Here is a 20,979-nt window from a genome sequence, read left to right on the forward strand (position 1 = left end):
TTAATAATATGAGAAAAGAGTAAAAACTACCTTCTATAACTTGGCAGGAAAAGATTTGATAACAACTGCTGTGTGAGGAAGTATATTTTTTAAAAACTGAAGTTATTCAAATTAAAAATTGTTACCTAAATAATTGCAAGGCATGAACAGAAACCACTTTACCTTTAAATAACCCTTTGGCTACAAGAAGCAGCTTAGTCCTTCCATATTCCACATTTGAAAGGAGTTAACATTCAAGTTTCCAAGGCTACAGATAGCAGTTTGCATAACCTGCAATATTTATAATTTTGTAGTAGCTTTATTTATATCTAATGTATTAATAGAAGAGATCCAAGGGGCCAAAATGATTTGAACTTGCAAATACCTTTCCTATGACACCCCAGACAACTCCCTGTTGGGTCTGAGTCAACATAAATTTCATAAATGACTATGGCCTGCATTTGCTTTTATTGATACATATTCCACTCTGTAGCTATCAAACTCACCAGGCTGCACAAATAGTAAAGGATGAAGCTGCAAAAGAAGTCCAAAGGTGATAAAGAACCACATTCTAAAAGCCCAGGCACATGAAATGACTATTACTGCTTTTGACTTGCTAGTCCAATAAGACCAGGTAGATTATAAATTGTATGAATATTTAGTATTAATCTTAATAGAAAATAAAAATGTGCCTTAGAAATTATCTGTCTAAAGGCATGCAGCAGTTGCTTGCAATATTTCATCATTTTTGCACATCTTTTTGCCAGTGGATAATAAGTAATTTTATGATTACTGGGAAAAAAATTCCCTATCACCCAAGCTTACCAGTATGATGCACAGTCTGGGAACCATTTTATATTTTGATAGACTAAATAGTTTTAATTCTGGCAAAAATTTTATCTGTTCTTGGAAAATCACAAACTGTGTCTTGAGACTATTAATTTGCATATCATTAAAATGAGATCCAATGAAGTAACATAATTAAACAATAATTTTTGATACTGAGATTTTTTTCTTTCATTTTACAGGTAAATAGGACCCTCATTCAGTAATAATACACGCAGAAAAATTAGTTCGGAAAGTGCATCTTTTTTGTGAAACTTGAGCGTGATTCTTTAAAATGAGTCTTCATGGTAGATTGTAATGGAAGTAAAACTAAATGGAAATATTTTCATGTTAATTTAGTCTATAGCTTCCAACACATTTTGGGCATGTTGAAGTCTGGGATGCAGTTTTGACTGCCACATCATCCCAGAACAGAAAGAACTATAGCTTACCTGGTCCGACTGTGAGTGGGGAGCCTGTTCGGGGTGGGGTGGCTGGTACGTTTTTCGGAGGCAGTGGTGGAGGTGCTGCAAAGAGATGAGGAGCCCGGCATTACTGGTTACTTTCTCCCTGAGTTACACAATATTCTGTAGAGAAGCAGGATTTAGATTTTCATTCATATTCTGGTTCTTGGAAGTGGAATAGCAGTTAATAGTCTAATTTTTTAAAAAAATTCAAACCTAAGGAACTGACACAAGTCCCATTCATATTCTTCTACTTTGCGATAATAAGAATTTGCCAAAAAAGTTTAAGATAATAACCATAAGAACATTATTATTTTATTCATTCATTATTTGACAAACCTCCTATGTCATGTACTAGGAACTATGTACACAGGGTTGAAGAAAAGGAGCCTCTGCCCTCAAGGAATTTCTGACTAGATTATTGAGTATCATGTTAACACAGTTACAACCCAGGGTGTGATCACGGAAGTGAGAACAGCTGGGGAGGGGACTCTGTAAGAGGTTTCTAATACAGTCAGGATATTATATGCAATCTTTGGAAAGACTGGGTCACATTGTTTTATATGGATTGAGTCTGGAAAGATTTCTCTAAGTTATATGTTTTAAATTTTAGTATATTTTTGAAAGCCTGAAGCAAACTGATTTAGGCCAAGGAAGAATGAACACATTACCTTGGTAAAAAATGATGACTATAAAAAACCCTTGAAGATAGAAAAAATACTGTATTATGGCCCCAGTTCTTTTAAACTGGACTTGTCATTTTGTGGGCAAAATTGGGACTTACAGCTTTAATAGGTACATTTTTTTCTTATCCTTCCTCTAAATGTATGTTTTCTTGTCACTGGCCATATTTGGTACATCCAAAAAATTCATGCCACTGGGGTTCTAATCCTTTGACAACACATCTTTGAAAGTTCAAGTTTTTTAAAAAAATTGTTTATGTTTTCCCCTATTTTGTGAAGGAAATATCCTTGGAAAGACTGGATTATGTGGCTTATAGCAACATATCCGACAAATAGCCTCTTGTGCCATTGACTAGGGATCCTTGGTTAATTCCTATGATTATTTTTAGGCACCAAAAAGCAGAACCCTGGGAATGCTGAACTGGAAGAAGTATTATATTAATTGGTTTGTGTGTGTTCTTCAGAGAGTAAAAATATCCTCTACATCCCCCTCCACCCTCAAACACCTTTCTCTGAGATCCAATCTTCCTCCCATGGGATTTTTAAGGAGTGTTTTCCACATGCACATTTGCTAAGTCTACTAAAATGAGAACTTGATAAATTTATCAGACCAGTAGCTTGACTAACTGAGCAATCAGTTCAGTCCAACCCAGCCTACTGCAGGTGAAGGGCTGTGAAGATCTTTGGGATCTCCTTCCCCGGCCGCCTGGAGTAGAAGAGGGGCATGCTGGAATGAGTTGGGCTGACAGCCCTGCTTTGAGGTAAATTTGCCTAGATCTCCTGTCTCAGCTTCTCTTTATCATATAGCATCATTTGTCTTGCTCTCCAATTATCATTCTTTCCTGTCAATGTTTCCTTTCTATCCCATGCAGCCTCAGTTATTCTGTATATCTAGAAGAAACCACACCTGACTTGACGCTGTGTGATACCTCTGTGTTGTGTGATAGCCCATGCCTGGAGCACACTAGGCTCTTGAGCACACTTGCTTTTCACTCTTACATATACATTCTGAATGAATGATTAAATGAATGAATAAGCCTATGATATGTCAGAAGAGACTATGATCCAAAGTTAATAATTTTACTTTGTTAATGTTATTCTGCCTTGATAACCTGCCGTTGGTCCATTTAACTCTAAAGCCTATTAGAATAACATCTCTTCTGAATATTATACAGTCCAAGTGTTGCTTACGTAGACTTTCTAAGGGTTGCCTAATTTCACTATGCGGACAGACGGTAAAATGAATCACTTATTTTTCCAGACAGAGCAGGCACATAACTTACTTCCAGTGGGAAAAGGCCTTGTTAACTTTGGCGACTCGATGCTTGGATTAACCGGTTGGCCTGAACCCCATATCTCAGGCTGATCTAAAAGAACTGGAAACATAAAAAAGAAATTGCCAGGGTGAGTTTAAAAAGAAATGCTCCTAGATTTTAGAAGTTAGCATTTCAATTTAAAGTTGAGCTTGACACAATTATTTCTCTCCTGCCTCAGGACTAGCAAATTAATTTAGGAATGTGCTGCTTCTTGTTCTTTTCGGGCAGAGAATGGAAAAAGGAGTAGGGTGTGTGTGTGTTTGTATGTGTACAGGAGGGTGTCTGTGTGTTTACATATAGCTAAATGAAAACTGCATTTTCTTCCTGCTTGGTCAATTAATGACATTCAGAATGTACTGGCTCGGTTTCTGGCACCCATTTGAAAATCCAGGCATTGACCCCATGGAAATTTGCTTTATGTTGGTTCATCTAAAGTTTGTTAAGAATCCGCTTCAAGAATTAAAATGCCTGGGTTCTATACAGTGGTTTGTATTTTTAAAGGATCTTACTGGGTCTTTAAATAAACCTTTCACAGCATCATGGAGAGAAATTAAGTTACCTAAGAGTATTTGGTGAATACCTTAAGAGAACCAGAAAAATAAACACATGCTTAGATATCTAAAGTATTGCCAATTAAATCATGGCAATTAGGCACTGAGCCTAAGCATATTGAATCTAAGATTTCTTATATATATTTAAAAATCCTTACTCAAGTATATGTTTTTATTGATTTTAGAGAAGGGGGGTGGATGAATAGAGAGACAGACAGACAGACACAGAGAAATGTCTATGTGAGAGAGAAACATCGATTGGTTGCCTCCTGTATGCACCCTGACTGGGGATTGAACTTGCAACCTAGGTCAGTGCTCTGACCAGGAATCCAACCCATGACCTTTTGGTGTACGGGACAGTGCTCCAACCAACTGAGGACCCAGCCAGGGGTCTTCTATTTCCTTTGTCTCTTCCTTTTGATTTTTAAAATTGCTATGATAACCCTTAAAGAGCTTTTCCCAGCACCTATCATGTGCCAGGAGCTATGTAAACACTGATTGTAATTCTTTATGTTATAAAACACAAGCTGAAAAGTGAGTTGGATGTGGATTTGAATCCAGCCTCTACACTTACTGTAGACCTTGGGCAAGTCCTTTAACTTCTGAACTTCCCTTCAATTAGTGCAGAGATAATAAGAGCAATCTCAGAGAGTTACTAAAAGGATTAAAGGAGGATGTAAATATAATATATACAAAATGTACAAAAAACACCACGAGGCCCACAGCTATTATTATATGTATTTAATCTTCACAACACCACCATGTAGTTGGTATTAGTACCATTTTCAGGAGAGGAAACCAAAGATTAGAGCAATTAAATAACTTGCCCAAGAGCAAAGTAAGGGAGCTAAGATCTGACCCCAAGCATGCATCCTTGACTCCAACACACATATTTTTCCCTTGGTCCTTTTAAACTAGTGATAGAAAAATCAATCAAAAGAAGTGAGAATGTGCAGGTATGACAGGTAAGTACAGGTATCAGAAGAGTTAGTATGCCTGTTGCAAATGCTGGAACTTTAGGGAACATCTGGGGCCGAAACCACCTAAAGAACAATCAAGCCAGCCTCAGGGACAAGTCCAGGGTGCATCTCCCCTCCATGATGAACCTCAAAGATGTTCTTAGCTCTGTTTTGTTTTAACATGAAAGTAAACATTCCTTAAAGGTGTAAAGCAGCATTTCTTAAATGGATTCAATGTCAAACCCCACCTTGATTTTTAAGAACTGTTTTCTATTTTGTATATCAGGTTTCCATGCAGTTATAAAATTCCTGTAATAGGTGGAGTCAAATGACACAGATCAAATCCTGTCTTCAGTCACTACATAATTACGTCTATAAGAAGGAGATAATCACAGGTAAGTTAATAAGACAACTGCTAACTTCATCACAGGACCTAAATAGTAGACAATTCACTGAGGAGGATTTAGGGAGGGTTTTTGTATATTTTCCTAACTAATCATTGAAAAATGTCCAGGTGTGGCAGACTGCTAGCTGTTTTCCAGCATATTCTCTCCATTTCTTCCTAGTTAAAGAGTTTTAGTTGGCCCTGTGGCACTAAATGGTCTATGATGGGCTCTGGTTGAAGTGATGTGTCTTCCAGATTTTGCTCCTACAGCAAATGGCAGCGAGGTCCACTGGCCCTTCCCACCTCCACCCCCTTCCTTCTGACTGGAAGACAGGGAGGGCTGCAGCAGTCCCCTTGGGCCCAGAGATGAAGGCCACATGTTGAGAAGAGCAGAGCAAGCAGCCCTACAGCCCCATGTTGTTCACTCTGAGACTGTTAACATGAAACAAACAAAATTGTCTTGTTGAATTCACTGTACTTTGGCGTCTCTGTTACAGTAGCCTAGCATGCTCATTATCTTTTCAACTCTTGTCCTTAACGCTTAAATTTACCTCAACGATGGACTGTAGAAAAATAACATCTTATCCTATATGTACCATAGTGCTCTTAAATCAAATGATATTTTTAAGAGCATTTTATATTACCAAACACAGCTACTAGAGATTTGATGCTACATTAAAAATATTTCTCAAAACACATATATTTCCTTGAGGAAAGCTAATGAAAAGAAAAAAGTCTACAGATATATACATTTTTCCTACCTTCTGTCTTCTGTTCATCAAAGGCTGATTCTAATGGTGGGCCAAAGAGGGGAGCTAGGGCCACAGTGTCATCTGGAGGTTTTTTGCTAAATCATATACATTAAAGCAAAAACAGAGAGAAAGGGAATATTAATGCTGAAAAACATGTACAAGCTTTCACACACTTTTCACAATAAGGCAGCGGGTGTGTATGTGTGTACTTGTGTATGTATATATGCATGTACATAAGTTGCTGTAGGTCTGGAAAGTATATATAAGGATGTCAAAAGTATTACAAACAAGAGAATTGATAGGGGATGAGATCCCTTGTTCTCAATGGGGGACCAAGGCGCTGATTCAATAAGCTAAAGGAGAGAAACTCTTTCCAAGCATCATGATTCTCCATACCTGGAAGAAATAACACTAGAGATAAGTTTATTGCAAAGCACCTTAAGATCTCCAAAACCATTGATATTTGTCTTCACCACATTTTGTATTGTAGTGAATGCAATTTATATAATAATTAGTGAAAGTCAGGCATGGGGAGCCTAAGTGATAAGTGACCCACAAAGTTCATGTTTGAATAAAAAACTGCGTCTACCAGCTTCTAGTTGTATCTATCCCTCCCTCCTATCCAACAGACCAGTTATATATAACCTCTTAATACCTAATACAGCACATCTCAGGAAAAAAAAAGAATATTGAGAAATCAGGGGGAAAGGAGGATAAGTTAAACTCTCATTCTTTCCCCCCATTACTACTTAAAGTGATTATTAAAAGGTTGTGTAATCTTCCCTGTTTCTTCCTCAGACTGATCCTAATGAGTTCTCTGTGTTGTGGTGGGTGGTAAGGGGTGAAGCAGGAAGAGGAGAGGTTGGAGGAAAGAAAATATAAAAGATTCAGTTTTTAAATGAGTATTTTTGGAAAACAATGTCCAGTTGTACAGTACTTGCTTAATCCAATAAATACACAGTGTAAAATACAATGTTTTGCCGAAAACAAAAACAGAAGATTCCTTTGGTATGTGGTAGGTGGAATGTATCATGAAACTGTATCCAATTAAACAGGCTACTCTTCGTAAGAAAATGTAGTGGTATTTCAGTTCAGCATTCCAGACCCCACAGGACCTCCTCATATAGACTTTCAACCATCCCATTAGTGAGAGGACTGCACATTCTGGTAGACAATTACTGTAGATGACTACAGAGTACTTTCTTAAAGGTCTCCCTCAGGCTGCACTCATAAGAAATTATAACATTTGAATCATGCCCTGGACTTACACATATGGGCAGGTCCTTTTTAAAATAGGACCTGAGAGTTTAGCTCAAATGAGACTGGCTAAATTGTTAGCAGTGGGGATGATGCTTTGCATAAGACATAACCAACATCTTTCACATTTACCTTATAAGTTCTGGAGTTGGTGTGGACCGCCTGGGTCTGGCCACTTCTTCACCTGATGTACAGGACAAAGAAACTTTTTAGGCATTTTTTACCATTTCTTACCTGTCTTATGAGCTATGTTTGGAAACACATAGAGATTTGAGTCCCATCAATAAGCAACTCAACATGAAAGCCTTGCAAAACAAACCCTCTCCCTTGGCAATGCAACAATCTCATATTAATGCTACTACATAGAAAATGTAGTAGCATTTTCTCTGGCATTTGTAAAGCTTAATTAACCAATGAATTACCATGATGAGCCATCAAATAGATGATTTGTATAATGTAGAGCTAATGGAGTAACACGCCATTCTTCAAATGTCTGCTTCCCAATTACCATAAAAGACTACTAAGCCAGGCCATAAGTACATAGTACATAAATCCACCATTCTCTGCTTGTCCTTTGCTTAAAATGCCAAGAAAATGTTATACCTTTAACCAAGAAACATGAATTTAGAATTGCCTAGAATGTGCTGTATGCAGCCGAGGAAAATCATGCCCTATATATATTATAACCTATTGCATATAACCTTGGCTGACTACAATTTTTATATCAAATAACACAAGAATGACTAAGTTATATCTATCTTCAGTTCCTTTTGCCCCCTTCCTCTCCCCACCCCCATGACCAAGTGTACAATTGATAAACTTCATTTCTAAAGTCAAATGATACAGCAAGAGTTGACAACTATAGGAAGAAAATAGCAAAGTTTTCCAAAAACATATTCATTTTCATAATTTAAACATTAATCATTCAGACCCACTAAACCCCTTTATCATTACAAGATTTCTTTTCTGTAAAAGATATTTTTAAATCTTAAAAATCAAGCCCCAAAGTATATAAGTTAAATGTATATAGGCTCCAAGATCCAAGGAACTTATTCCTTCTTTTAAATTGTACTCTATTTTTGGTAGCTAAGATATACTTACTGGACAAGTTCCTTTTAATTGCACCCTAGAATTAGAAATAGACACTATAAGGTTTAAGACCACATATATGTTATGTACAATATGTATATTTCTGTTATTGCAATTAAACTGAACTCAAAGAAATGCAGATGGTGAAAAATGAAATTTTTCTCAGAATCACATTCAAGTTGGAGATTGTACACACATTCATATAAGTAAATTTTTCATTTTAGTTAGGATTATAGAGAGAAATGGAGAGTAAATTATGTCTCCTGAACCACAAAAATCCCTTACCTGTATAGATTTGGTAAATTAATGCAAATATTAAATACTCTATTAAAATATGATACAGAAGTTTAGCAGACCAGAAAGTGAATCCAAATTATATTTACACTTGAATTTTGAAAGTCATAGACTATAGTAGGAGTACTGTCTGCTCTTATTGGATGGGGTCCATAAGTTAGTAGAAATAATCATAGTTTACTAATGAAGTTTTTAGTGATATAAATGGCAAATGTCATAAGAAAGGAAACCTTAGGGGCATTGCCACTGATTTTGCAGCTGTTCTATGCAAGGAGCCAGGGAATTTCATCCTCCCTGCGGGTCCCCCAACCCCAATTTCTTCCACTTGCCTGCTACCTGGCCTACTGGCCTACCAACTGGGGGTCATTCCTTTAGCTCAAGGCACTGTGATACTGCTGGATGCAAGTAGGCCAGCCACAAGTAACCTAAGAAGGCCATTTATAGCTTTTACAATGCCCTGGCAGAAATTTATTTTGATAACAGAAGAACTGATTAGATAAAAAGAGTTGATTCAAAATCTCCTGTGAAAGGTTCTTAGCGCTAGATTCTTCCAGAAAAATAGACCCCTGAACACGTAGAACCATGGGTGGAGTGTGGCCTGGCAGAGCTGCTTAGGAGAATGATAGGGCAGACGGAGCTGCAGGGTTGTGGGGTGGAGTGAAAGTCTAGGAAAGTATTTCTAACAGCATGACCAAGAGCTTGGTGGGTGGTCATCAAACAAACATTCTTTTCTACTTTCCTACTTTGGTAAAGGCTCTGCCTAGTGGTTGTAGATATATTTCTTCTCACAAATGGTAACATCAATAACTCAGGGCAAGATATAGCACTATAAGAATCTTCTTTCTCTTTTTCCTAAGGATTTTTCAGAATTTTTGTCTCATTTTGAACTCATTTACAATAAAGAAGCAGTTTCAATCTGAACAAGGATCCACTAGATGTTTTCTAGAGAGTAGTCTAGTCTCTCAAACTAGATTTTCTGTCTGTCTTGTCTTGCTTAATAACACAATCTGTGTCTGTGCCACATAGAGAATTATTATGTTATTAGTAAAAACGTATAAAATAAAGTTTATTAGTTTTAATAAATTAAATATTTAACTATATATAATTATATATAGTTAAATTTATTATTACTATAATAAATCAATAAATTTAATTATATTAATATGTATTTAACTTTATAAATAAACATTTAAAATAAATATGGTAATTTACACCAGCTATGTCATTACAGGAGTTTGGATACAGGTTGGCTTATGGAAAATAAGACTGTATAAACAAAAATAACAACAGAACAAATTGTTAAATGGTGTTAAAATGTTTTTCTAGGTATGGAGCCTCAGCTGGTCATATTTTTATTAATAAGGTCTGAAGGAAGAGGCCCTGCAGCTCTAATTTGAAGTAGTCAATCATAGGTCGGCATTGAGGGAACAGCGCCCCTCCAGTGCTATGCGATTGAGACCCAGAAGTAGAGGGCCGCAGAGGCTGTACTGAAGAGCTGTCAGTCTCTCTATCTTACCCTTTCATTAAAAATGTGATACTTGTGACACCAAGAAAGGTGCAAAGCTGCTTCTGTATTCATTGATTCCTGGTGTGTCCATTCAATAGAGTTACTGTTAGGAGGCCCTACACAGAAGCCCCTGTAACATTTTTAGTAAATACTCCTCATGAATGAACAATCACTCATTAAGGGCAGGAAGACATGGCAGAAATAGGCAAGAAAATTCTTGTTTAGAAATTAGGAAGAATAAAATAAGATCAATTTAGAAAGGAACAGATATTCGACTGAGCAGCAGCAAGTCAGCAGCAACAGAAAAGAAAGTCCCATTGTAAGCTGGATCCGGCATACAGGTTTTGATGGCCTTGATGTTGCAGCATGACAAATCCAAAGCAAGTTTAAGGCGATGTCGACCATGCAAACCACATTTGGGGAAAAAAGCCCACTGAACTCAGAAACCTTCTCCTCACCAAGTGACCCCATTTTCCTTTCAATGATTAACATTATTGGTAGATTGTGAATAAATTTCCTTCATTTTGAGTTGGTTATTTCACTTTCTTTTTTTTTTAAAGAGTAATTTATAATCTGAGATGTTAACTGAGATGATCCACACCTGCAGGTATTGTTTTCTTTGATCCTCAGCCAAGTGGTTCAAACAGAGAACCGCCAGTTTCTCAGCTAGAGCAGAGTATTTGCCTCAAATAATAATTGATTAATTGAACTGACACAGACCTAGGGATATTTCAGAGGCATCGTTTTCAGTTCCATTTCCTCTTTCAAGGGACTGACCAGACAGATGAGGATCATTTCAAACATAGCAAAGACCCTTATTTTATTGCTTTGAATACATTATATCCTTTAGCCTGAGGAAAATGACTGAGATTTTATTTTGAACAATGTAAACTAGTACTGATTTTTCTTCAGTGATGACATACAGAATTATGTGACAGCCCAGGCATATTGACTTGAAAGCATATCTTGTCCTCTCATATGGAAACTGTGATTATGCATTATTATGTATCAGTGTATACTGAACAATGAAACTCATGGTCCAGGGACTTATTTCAAATTCAGGCTTAAAAACCATGTGCTTTAAAAATTATTTCCTCATTTTCCTTATACTTTTCTTAATCTTCAGTATCACTTTGCTATAAATTCTATGGTGAATTCTGGCCAATCTCTAGACCTTGCACTTATACAACTCCCCCCACCCCCATCTTTAAAATTTAGCCCTACAAGTTAGGATATGTTAATTTAGTTTGTTACGGAAAATTGCTCTTATAATCTTAAAATATGTTCTTGACACATATAGTACCAGACACTTCCAACCAGTAAACAGCATTCACCTGCCTCAGTCATTCATACTGGGCTATCATACATTTGATGAGAAGCCAACCTGGCCACCTGGCCTTGGCAGCAGTTTTCTCTATACATGTTTAAGGTAAAAATGTTGAGAGTTCTTACCGGGCTGCGCCTCTGTGATCAGCAAAAAGGAAGAGAGAACAGACACCTAGTCAGAGAATGATGGATCAGTCAACAGGCTTGGGTAACGGAAGGCTTCCTAAACAGCTAACCAAACATTCACTCTAAGTAATCAGGCCAAAGGAAGATGGGTAATTATTGTGTTTGTGGCTCATTTAAAAGATAAGGAGGTTTTGGAGAACTCTAAAGAGAATCTGTCCATTGTATCTCAATATAATATAGCTTTGCTCATGGAGATCTACTAGTTTCAAGTTATTTGCTCACAAGACCAAGGTGGAAATCTACAAGGAATTTTGATATCTTGGCATGAGGAGTTTTTAGGGAGGGGAGTTTTTGAGCATAGGTAATAAAGAGAAAACTAATCCCTCACACAAAAGGGTGTTAACAAGCATCATAAGAATGACGCATTTCCCACATAATTAGGGCCTAAATTGGAGCCTCCAAAAGTCAGAGACCAGGATTAGACAGACCTCTTCTTTGCCTGACTCTTTTCACTAGTGTTATATGGAATGTGTGCTGATGAGGACTTCATTTTAGGTGTTCTTGGCCTGGTGGTTCGGGCAGCCTCTACCAGTGAGTAGAAATGTGATGGGGAAGATGAGGTGCCCCTGCTAAACACAGATTGGAAATGAAATTGTCCAGCACCAGTAGAATACTGGTGGACCAGACGACATCTGGAAAACCACAAGCAGCAGACGTACTACTTCTCTTTCATTCCTTACACTTTGACAATGGCTATCAATTTACCTCAACAATCTCTGATAACTTTCCCTCCTTAGAATTGTTCTGTAGTAATAAGAGTGACTATGATACCAGTGAGGAAAGAGATGATGCTTAGAATTTCACCTTCAGAATATTGCGCTAACCCATGAATTTACCAGACTACCCAGGACCCTGTATTGGCCACACCTCCAAATCTGGGCCAGGAGCACAAATATAAAAATAACTAGAAGGTTGCTCAAATAAAGAGGATGGTTCTGCTCTCCAGAACATAGGAAGGAAATGAAAACCTATAGTTTTTATATCGGAGAGGCCTCCATGGATATCTAGGCCAGCTGCATTGATCATATAAAGGGGAAAGTGAGGTTCTGTGATACACAGCCAGCAAATGGGTAGAATCAGAGACAGAATGTAGATCTATAATCCCCCATTATTGTGTTCTTCCTTGGACACCAAGTGTGACACTGTTGGAGGACTCCTAAAAGGCAAAAGTCCTTGTGGCTGATGTCCAGGAATGGTTACCTCAGATATATTTTCTAAGTAGCCAAGAATTTAGAAATATTGATAGAGTCCATTTTACTTATAAGAGTTTAGACTTTATTTGCCTTACTTTCCAGACACTGCTCCATATTGATTTCATCTCTCTTACAAATCTGTCTTTGTGCATGGAGGTAATTTAAATAAAATTAGGAAAAAAGGACACAATACCTATTTTTGGGCTTAAATTCTTTTACTAACTAATTTTTACTGTATTTTCAGAGAAGTTCAAATACTCTTTTATATGAAGATTTAGGCTTTATAATTCTTTAATGACCAGACTCACATTCTCCTTTAAGAAAAGAATGTGGGAATTTATAATTTTAGCTTCAATTTCATGGCAAACAATTCATTCTTTTTGTTTTTTAAGATTTTTATTTATTTATTTTTAGAGAGAGGAAAAGGGAGGGATAAAGAGAGGGAGAGAAATATCAATGTGTAGTTGCCTCTCATATGCCCCCAACTGGGGACCTGGCCTGCAACTCAGGCATGTGCCCTGACTGGGAATCAAACCGGTGACCCTTTGGTTCGCAGGCCAGCACTCAATCCACTGAACCGCACCAGGCAGGACAACAATTCATTCTTAAAAATAGCATAAAATAAAGCAAAAGGGGGGATTAAAAGTGACACAAGCTCCCCCAAGATAAAATTATGAGAAATAATGCAAAATAAAGTGCTGACTGTAGCCATAAAGAAACAGAAATCAAATTCAAAAACTGTTATTAATATAATATATAGAGAACACTTTTTGAAATAACTTCAATGTGTTAATCTACCCAAATTGTCATATTTTAATCTCTAGTGAGTTAAAAACCTAAATTTTAAACAATAGTTCCTATATTTTTTCTAATAGAAGACAATCTCATAAGATAGCATTTTGGAAACTCTATTTGCAAAATGCCTTCCTCAAAGAACAGCTGTTCAAATTCACGTGGTCACGTAGTCAAGTTCATTAGCCAGAATCCAGAACACCCACTACAAGCTAAGGAAAAGTCAGATACAGAAAGCCTCAAGGTCCATAATTAACAGTATCTGAAACCTTCAAAAGAAAGAGAACTCCAGAAGTTAAATAGAAAGGAATTAATTATCTATGTTAATTATCACCATTAAGGAGCATAAGCGAGCTGTAGGCACTGCCAAAGTCAAGGACAGCAAAATCTTTATCAGCCAAGAGGTGGGGATCTTTGCCTGTTAAAAATTTTATTTTACTGTTTCTTCTGTCATTCTCCATGACCTCCAAAGCCTTTAGCATTCTATATTTGTTCCACCAAGAGATTTTCTTCAAAGGTGGAAGGAAACTCATTCAGCATCTGGTCTAAAACTCAGATGTGTGCAGGGCAAGGAGCAGGGCTACTGTGTGCAGGGCCCATGTGTTTCACGAAGCTCTGGTGAACTGCCCACTACTCGGGTGCATCTGTGCCTGCCATGCAAAAATGTAGGCCTAGTATTCCCAGATGCTCAGAGTTATTGAACAAAAATGCACAATATGATTTTTCTAATTCTGATGTTCTGATTTTTAAATGCAGACCAAAACTGTTTTTAACTGCACAACCAAACAAACCACTTACCCAGGCTCAGAATCTGCAGGTGGCCAATTTGTTTCTGATTGTGGGCATGTGTATCATAAAATAAGCTCTCTGTAAATTTCATCTGCTGTTTTTATTACTTCACCTGATTACTCAAATTGGTCTATTCCTTTTTCTGAACAAATTTCTTGCATTCCTAATTAAACATTCATTGTTCAATTCCAAGATTTCCCTTGATCATCTTACAAATTTGGGAGGTTTTGAAAAAGTTTATTTTTCTCTTTATTTTTATTTTGGTGTTCACCTCAGAGATAACTTTTTATATTTTGGGGCTGTTTTAAAGTGAGTAAATACTACTTAAGTTATAACTTGATCTCTAGAATAAAGATATTTCCTTGTATTTGTAAATGTTTCATTTGTAAAATTTATATAATTTATGATATGGATATAAGTCCCTACAAAAAATACCTGAGCCTATGTCCTTGTAGTACCTACAGTGTCCTTACTCCACATCAGCTTTGTTTTGTTATTTTTTTTTGTACAAAAGAATATAAATTCAGTTAACTAAAATAGCTTAGTTTTAGCCAATGAAGGTCAGTGTTTTCAGATATTTATTTGAAAAGGTAGCCAAATATAATCTGTCTTGCTCATCAAAATCATTAAATAACCAGCCTCAGGGTTTGAAGCTTTATGACATCCTCATTTGTTAAATTCAGTGCCATGGGGAAACAGAAAAATGTGTGAAAAGCTATAAAACACCAAATAGATATTTTAAATAGTCCAGTCATAGCAAATTCAGTGAGCCATGTTAGAGAATTTCCTAGGAAAGAATTAGTGTATACGATTATTCTATTATTTTGATCCTAGCCAATATTCCTATTTGTTTTTAAAGCTTTAGGGTAAAGACAGACTCTCTGGAAAGCCCCTGTTTGCCATCCTCCCATTGGAGGTGTTTGTCTATAGTTAAATTTGTTTCTATTACATGTATTTAAATTATAGCTATTACACATCAGATCACAATGAATACCTATCATGTCTAATAGGATTTGGTTGAGTTGATCTTCTGAAACTCCATTTGCCAAGAGAAACAAAAAGATCACTAAACAAAGATATCACTACAAATTGACCAGATTAAGCAATGAACAAGATGACATTTCCAAAGAAAAAACGAGCAAGGGAGTGGGAGGAGGACTTGTTCTTGAAGATATGGAACTAAAAATGAAAAGGAGTACTTGCAGTTAAAATTGCTCTCAGGACAATGGGAGGAAAACCAGTGAGAAACAGGATTTGAAAAGGACCCTGGGTGAACTTTAGGCCACACATTCTTGTTATTGTTTGAAGTAACCAAATTCGGATGATTCAGAGAAATATTCAGGGTTAAGGAGAATAAGGGAATTGGCAAAATATGAAGAACAGTTACTAAAATGCACCAACAATATCATATGCCACATAGCATGTGATACATAATTGACTCTCAATTACTCAGAAGTGGGCCATTTAGCTTAGTATGAATAACAATACTCATAACAGGTGCTGACTTTACTTTGGGAAACAGAGACATTGGATCCATATTTTGATAAAGTAATATTCTGATCCCATTTTTTGTTCTTCCTGTGTCTTTTGTTCCTCCTCCTTCCTATCACATGGCCTTGCTACAAGTGTGTATCCTGTAGGTGCTTCAGAATATGCCAGGTTTGAATCAACGGGGAAGGATGAGAGGTTATGGCATCATTGGAGCATCCACTTAAGGTGAGTTGCATAGAATCAGCCAAGCACTTTTGGTGCTCGTTAACATGGAAACACAGTATTTTTATATTTTCCAGTGGCAAGGTCATCTGTGTCATATTCCCAATAAGCCGCAGCTGAGAAGAGAACAGTGAAATTTTTTGTTTTTGAGTAAAAAAATTCTCAGAATAAACTTTCATTGAATGTTGTTCTAAGATTAAAAATGATAGAGGCACATCATATCAGAATTGTGCTGACACTAAAATTTGCCCACTGGTGGGCAAATTTACACTTTTATAAAAATTGATTTACACTTTTATAAAAATTCTCTTTTTCTGTCTGTAACAAACCCAAAAGGAGATATTTTTTAATGGGTTTGCTTTTATTTTCTATATTCTTATCATTTGCCCTACATTTTTAAAAAATTGAATTGACTGGGGTGACACCAGTTACTGAAACCATGAAGGTCTCAAGTGTACAACTCTACAACACACCACCTGCCCACAGCATCGTGCACTTACCACCCAAAATCAAGTCCCCTTCTGCCACCATTTACCTCCCCTTTGCCCTCTTCCACTCCCCCCATTCCTTATTCCCTCTGGCAATTATCCTATGAAGATATTTTCTGATTAACTGAGAAAAAAGTAACTTCCCTTTTCTAGGCCAGCTTCACAATCATTCATACAAGATAGATGCTATCATGTTGTACATTAACAAAAATTGCCTTAAAATTTTTTTGCCTAGCTCATGGTATGTACATGCAGCTTGACTAATTCAAGCAAATGCTGCAATAAATGAAATTCAATACCTGAAATATTTGGTCATATGCCTGTGATTGAGGCTGAGGTAAACCTCTGCAAAATTACTCTGTGGCCCTTCATAACTAGCTGGTGAAATCACTTATCAACTTCCTTTTTTCCCCATAGGATACAATTAGACCTGGTCCTGGTTCACAAAGGTTTGTTCTAAAATTTAAAATTTTGTTTAGTTGTTAAATACAGTCAATTATTAAGAATGCAGATGATGAAAATAAACAATAAATAATATTTAGCCAACATGTGGAAAGGAATTGTTATTTCTTACCGGACTCTTCCTCTAAAAGTGTAAGCATGGGAAGAAAAAAAAGAGAACATGAAAGAGGCGAAATGTATTTTCAAGAAGCAGCAGCTCAAGGCTCAGAAAAACCTTACACACATCAGCTCTCTGAGGCATTGCTGTTACAAATACTTTCTGTGAGTGTCTGATACAGTTATTCCTAGGCTGCTGGCTTAACTTGAAGGGCAGCAGCACAGACCACCCCAAAATATGCCACTTAGGCATACTGATTATCATAAACTGTAGGCACTTGGCTTTCTCTGAACTTCCTTAATTTGCCTAAAGATATATCCTCCAAAAGGATCTCTATTGTCATTAATCCTCCTCCAGGGAGTTTCATCAACCAGGGAGCATCATGAGACAGGGTAGTAAGAAGCTACGAAAATTTCTTGGCAAGTGGAATAGGGAAACTGAGACAGACAGCTGATCAAACTGGCCAAGCAATTTACAGCCAGGTGCAGATGGTCACCAGGGCAGAAGGCCCTGAGTGCTTGGCAGGGGGCAACATCGGGGGAAAACAGGGACCTGGCCTGGAGGGTCAACTTTCCTCCCTGGAGATACCATCTAGCCCTCAGCTGTATTTCAGCTCCAGGCCCAGAAAAGCAGCAAAACCAAGAGGATGATGTCAGGCCCAACTGCAATGACTAAAGATCCCCAGCCCTGTCACTGACCAATCAATGGAGACCATGACCCTGAAAGGGCACATGTGGAGAACTGATGAATATTCGGCTGAAAGCCTCCCTTGAGACCTCCCCTAAGATTCCTGCAAGAAAGAGATAAAGCCTGAAGACAAAGGACCAGTGCATGTTTTCCATGTTCTCCCTTTCCTTCCTTCTCCCCCAGCCACTTCTTTCTTCACAGGCATACAGCTTCTCCTAAACTCTAAGGCAATGGGCAGCTGGCAGCCTGTCCCAGGCTAATCCCCTGCACCTGTCCCCAAAGTCACCCTTTCTCTGACTTCACAGTGAGCTAAGTAAGGCAGCCCAGCCTAGGCTCTCCTGTAGCTTCTTCTATGCTAAGCCCTCCCTTGTTTCACTGTCCCCACCTTTAATAAATGTATCCTCATACTTACCTGTACTCATATTGTGAAGTCATCTTTCCTACACAAAGTCAAGAACTCTCACACTGGCCCTGGGCAGACCCACTCAGGGCCAGGTCCCTGCCCAGTATTATCACAGGAGAGGAGACCAGAAGCCAACATCACACCCAGACAAACTTTGTCACAAACTATCACACAAACCATTGATTCTTCTAAGGGTATATTCACCTTTCTTAAAAATGATTTCTTCTCTCCTATGAGGGCTACATCTCCTCCCCTTTCCCTATAAAATGATATTTAAGGTATTTCCATACTGCTTTCCACCAGTCTGCATTCCCACCAACAGTGCAAAAGCACTCCCCTTTTTTCACATGCTTGCTAGCACTTGTTGTTGGTTGATTTATTGGTGATAGCCATTCTGACAGGTGTAAGATAGTATTTCATTGTGTTTTAATTTGCATTTCTCTAATGATTAGTGACACCGAGCATCTTTTCATATCTATTGGCCATAGGTATGTCCTCTTCTGAGAGTTGTCTATTCAGGTCCTTTGCCCATTTTTTAATCGGGTTGTTTTTTTGGCGTTGACTTTATAAATTTGGATATTAACCCCTTATTAGATGTATCGGTAAATATGTCCTCCCATTCTGTGGGTTGTCTTTTTATTTTGTTGATGTTTTCCTTTGCTGTGCCCAAACTTTTCAGTTTGATATAGTCCCATTTGTTTATTTTCTTTTGTTTCCCTTCCCTGGGGAGATATGTATGATAAAATATTGCTATGAGCAATGTTTGAGATTTTGCTGCTTATGTTCTCTTCTATAGTTTTTATGGTTTCAGGTCTAACACTTAAGTCTTTAATCCATTTTGAATTTATTCTTGTGTGTGATGTAAGAAGGTGGTCTAGTTCCATTTTTCTGAATGCATCTGTCTAATTTTCCCAACACCATTTATTGAATAAACCATCTTTAGCCCATTGTATGTGCTTGCTTCCTCTGTCAAATATTAATTGACTATAAAAGTGTGGGTTCATTTCTGGGCTCTCTATTCTGTCCCATTGATCTGTGTTTATTTTTATGCCAGTACCATGCTGTTTTGATTACTGTTGCCTTACAGTATAGTTTCATATTGGGTAGCATGATTCTTCCAACTTTGTTCTTTATCAGGATTGCTGTTGCTATGCAGGGTTTTTGTGGTTACATGTGAATTTTTGAAATATTTGTTCTTGTTCTGTGAAATATGCCATTGGAATCTATAGGAAATGCATTGACTCTAGATTGCTTTGGGTAGTATGGACATTTTAATGATGTTAATTCAATCTATCCATGAACATGGTATGTGCTTCCACTTACTTGTATCTTCTTCAATTCCTTTCTTCAATGTCTTATAATTTTCCAAGCACAGGTCTTTCCATCCATGGTTACAAAACTAAAAAAAGATCTGCCTTGTGACTCAGTGATCCCACTTCTGGGAATATACCCAAAGGAACCCAGAACACTAATTCAAAAGAATATAAGCACTCCTATGTTCATTGCTATGTTATTTACAATGGCCAAGATTTGGGAACAGCTCAAGTGTCTATCAGTAGATGAGTGGATAAAACAACTACAGGACATTTATACAATGGAATAATACTCAGCCATAAAAAAAGAGGAAAATTTTACCCTTTGAGACAGTGTGGATGGACCTGGAGAACATTATGTTAAGTGAGATAAGCCAGTCAGAGAAAGATAAATACCATATGACTTCACTCATATGTAGAATCTAATGAACAAACTGAACTACCAAGAAAAACAGAGACAGACACGTAGATGGAGAGCAGGATGACAGCTGAAAGGGAGGGGTAGGTTAGGGCAGGGAGGAAATGAGCAAAAAGGTAAAAGGACTCATGGACACAGACAACAGTGTGGTGATTACAGGAGGACAGAGATATAAGGGGACTAAGTGGTAATGGAAAAAAGACAATAAAAGTAAATTTAAAAAATGATACTTAATCCTGAATTCTAAAAGTCATCTCTTTGAGTTACTCCTTTTTCCTGAGTGTCTTGCAGGCATACATGAAATTTGCATATTAATAAATTTCTGTGTGGTTTTCTTTTATTAATTTTTCTTTTTGTTAGAGGTCTAACTAAAAATCTAAGATGGGCAGAGGTAAAGTTTTGCCTCTCCTATAAGTTCAAGCTACAGAGGGCATAGGTGTGGGCTCCATTTGAGGACATTCTAAGATCTCTTTTGAATAATTTGGTTTTATCAAATACATTTATGTCTTGAAAATAGAAAAGTATGCTTTGTAATACTGAAAGGAGGTGGAAAATGCCATTAATATTTTATAGCCAGGCATGACCCTGAAACTAAAACATGAGATTTTCCAGAAATTCCAGTCTTATCACGGAATCCAGTATCTATCATCTTCTCCCCAAATACCCTGGCTACAACCATCGATTCTTTCATTCTATCTTTCAGTTCCTGCCACTCCCAGCAGACAATAAATTAGTTTCCTGGTGAGTGGTCTCTGGCTCCTTGGAATGCTCTTTCATTTTCTCAGTAACTGTCTTAAGTGAGGGCTTCATTTCTTGAAGTACTCCGCGAGCTTGCTATAAGTGCTTCCTAGCCTACGGTCCCTGTGTCCAGTTTCACCCTCTAAATTCATCCTTTTGCACTATCCTCAGGATTATTTTCAAAAAGAGTGAAGTGAAAATACTACTCCATTCTTCACAAACGTCCCTATTATTCAGAAAATAGAATGCAAGCTTCATTCTGTCACTTCATGCCCTCACGATGGGCTCCAGCTCACGTTCACGCCCTCCTCTC

At 37.4% G+C, this 20,979-nt stretch overlaps 1 protein-coding gene across 15 annotated transcripts in view; it reads right to left on the reverse strand.

Moving 5' to 3' along the window:
• SGIP1 (SH3GL interacting endocytic adaptor 1) overlaps positions 1–20,979 on the reverse strand; it is a 193,839-nt gene that overhangs the window by 58,706 nt on the left and 114,154 nt on the right. For 12 of the 15 annotated variants that reach the window (XM_045835387.1, XM_045835383.1, XM_045835382.1 and 9 more), the window contains 7 exons: positions 17,123–17,134; positions 11,514–11,525; positions 8,273–8,297; positions 7,304–7,355; positions 5,924–6,009; positions 3,235–3,327; positions 1,257–1,331 (listed from right to left, as the gene is read on the reverse strand). In XM_045835387.1, coding sequence (XP_045691343.1) covers positions 1,257–1,331; positions 3,235–3,327; positions 5,924–6,009; positions 7,304–7,355; positions 8,273–8,297; positions 11,514–11,525; positions 17,123–17,134 — 355 coding nt within the window. The remainder of the gene's footprint in view (positions 1–1,256; positions 1,332–3,234; positions 3,328–5,923; positions 6,010–7,303; positions 7,356–8,272; positions 8,298–11,513; positions 11,526–17,122; positions 17,135–20,979) is intronic. The other 3 variants (XM_045835390.1, XM_045835389.1, XM_045835388.1) reach the window with 1 other exon arrangement.

This window comes from Phyllostomus hastatus, unplaced genomic scaffold (genome assembly GCF_019186645.2).
Source record: "Phyllostomus hastatus isolate PE091 unplaced genomic scaffold, TTU_PhHast_1.1 phas_contig_209, whole genome shotgun sequence".
Taxonomy (NCBI): Eukaryota; Metazoa; Chordata; class Mammalia; order Chiroptera; family Phyllostomidae; genus Phyllostomus; species Phyllostomus hastatus.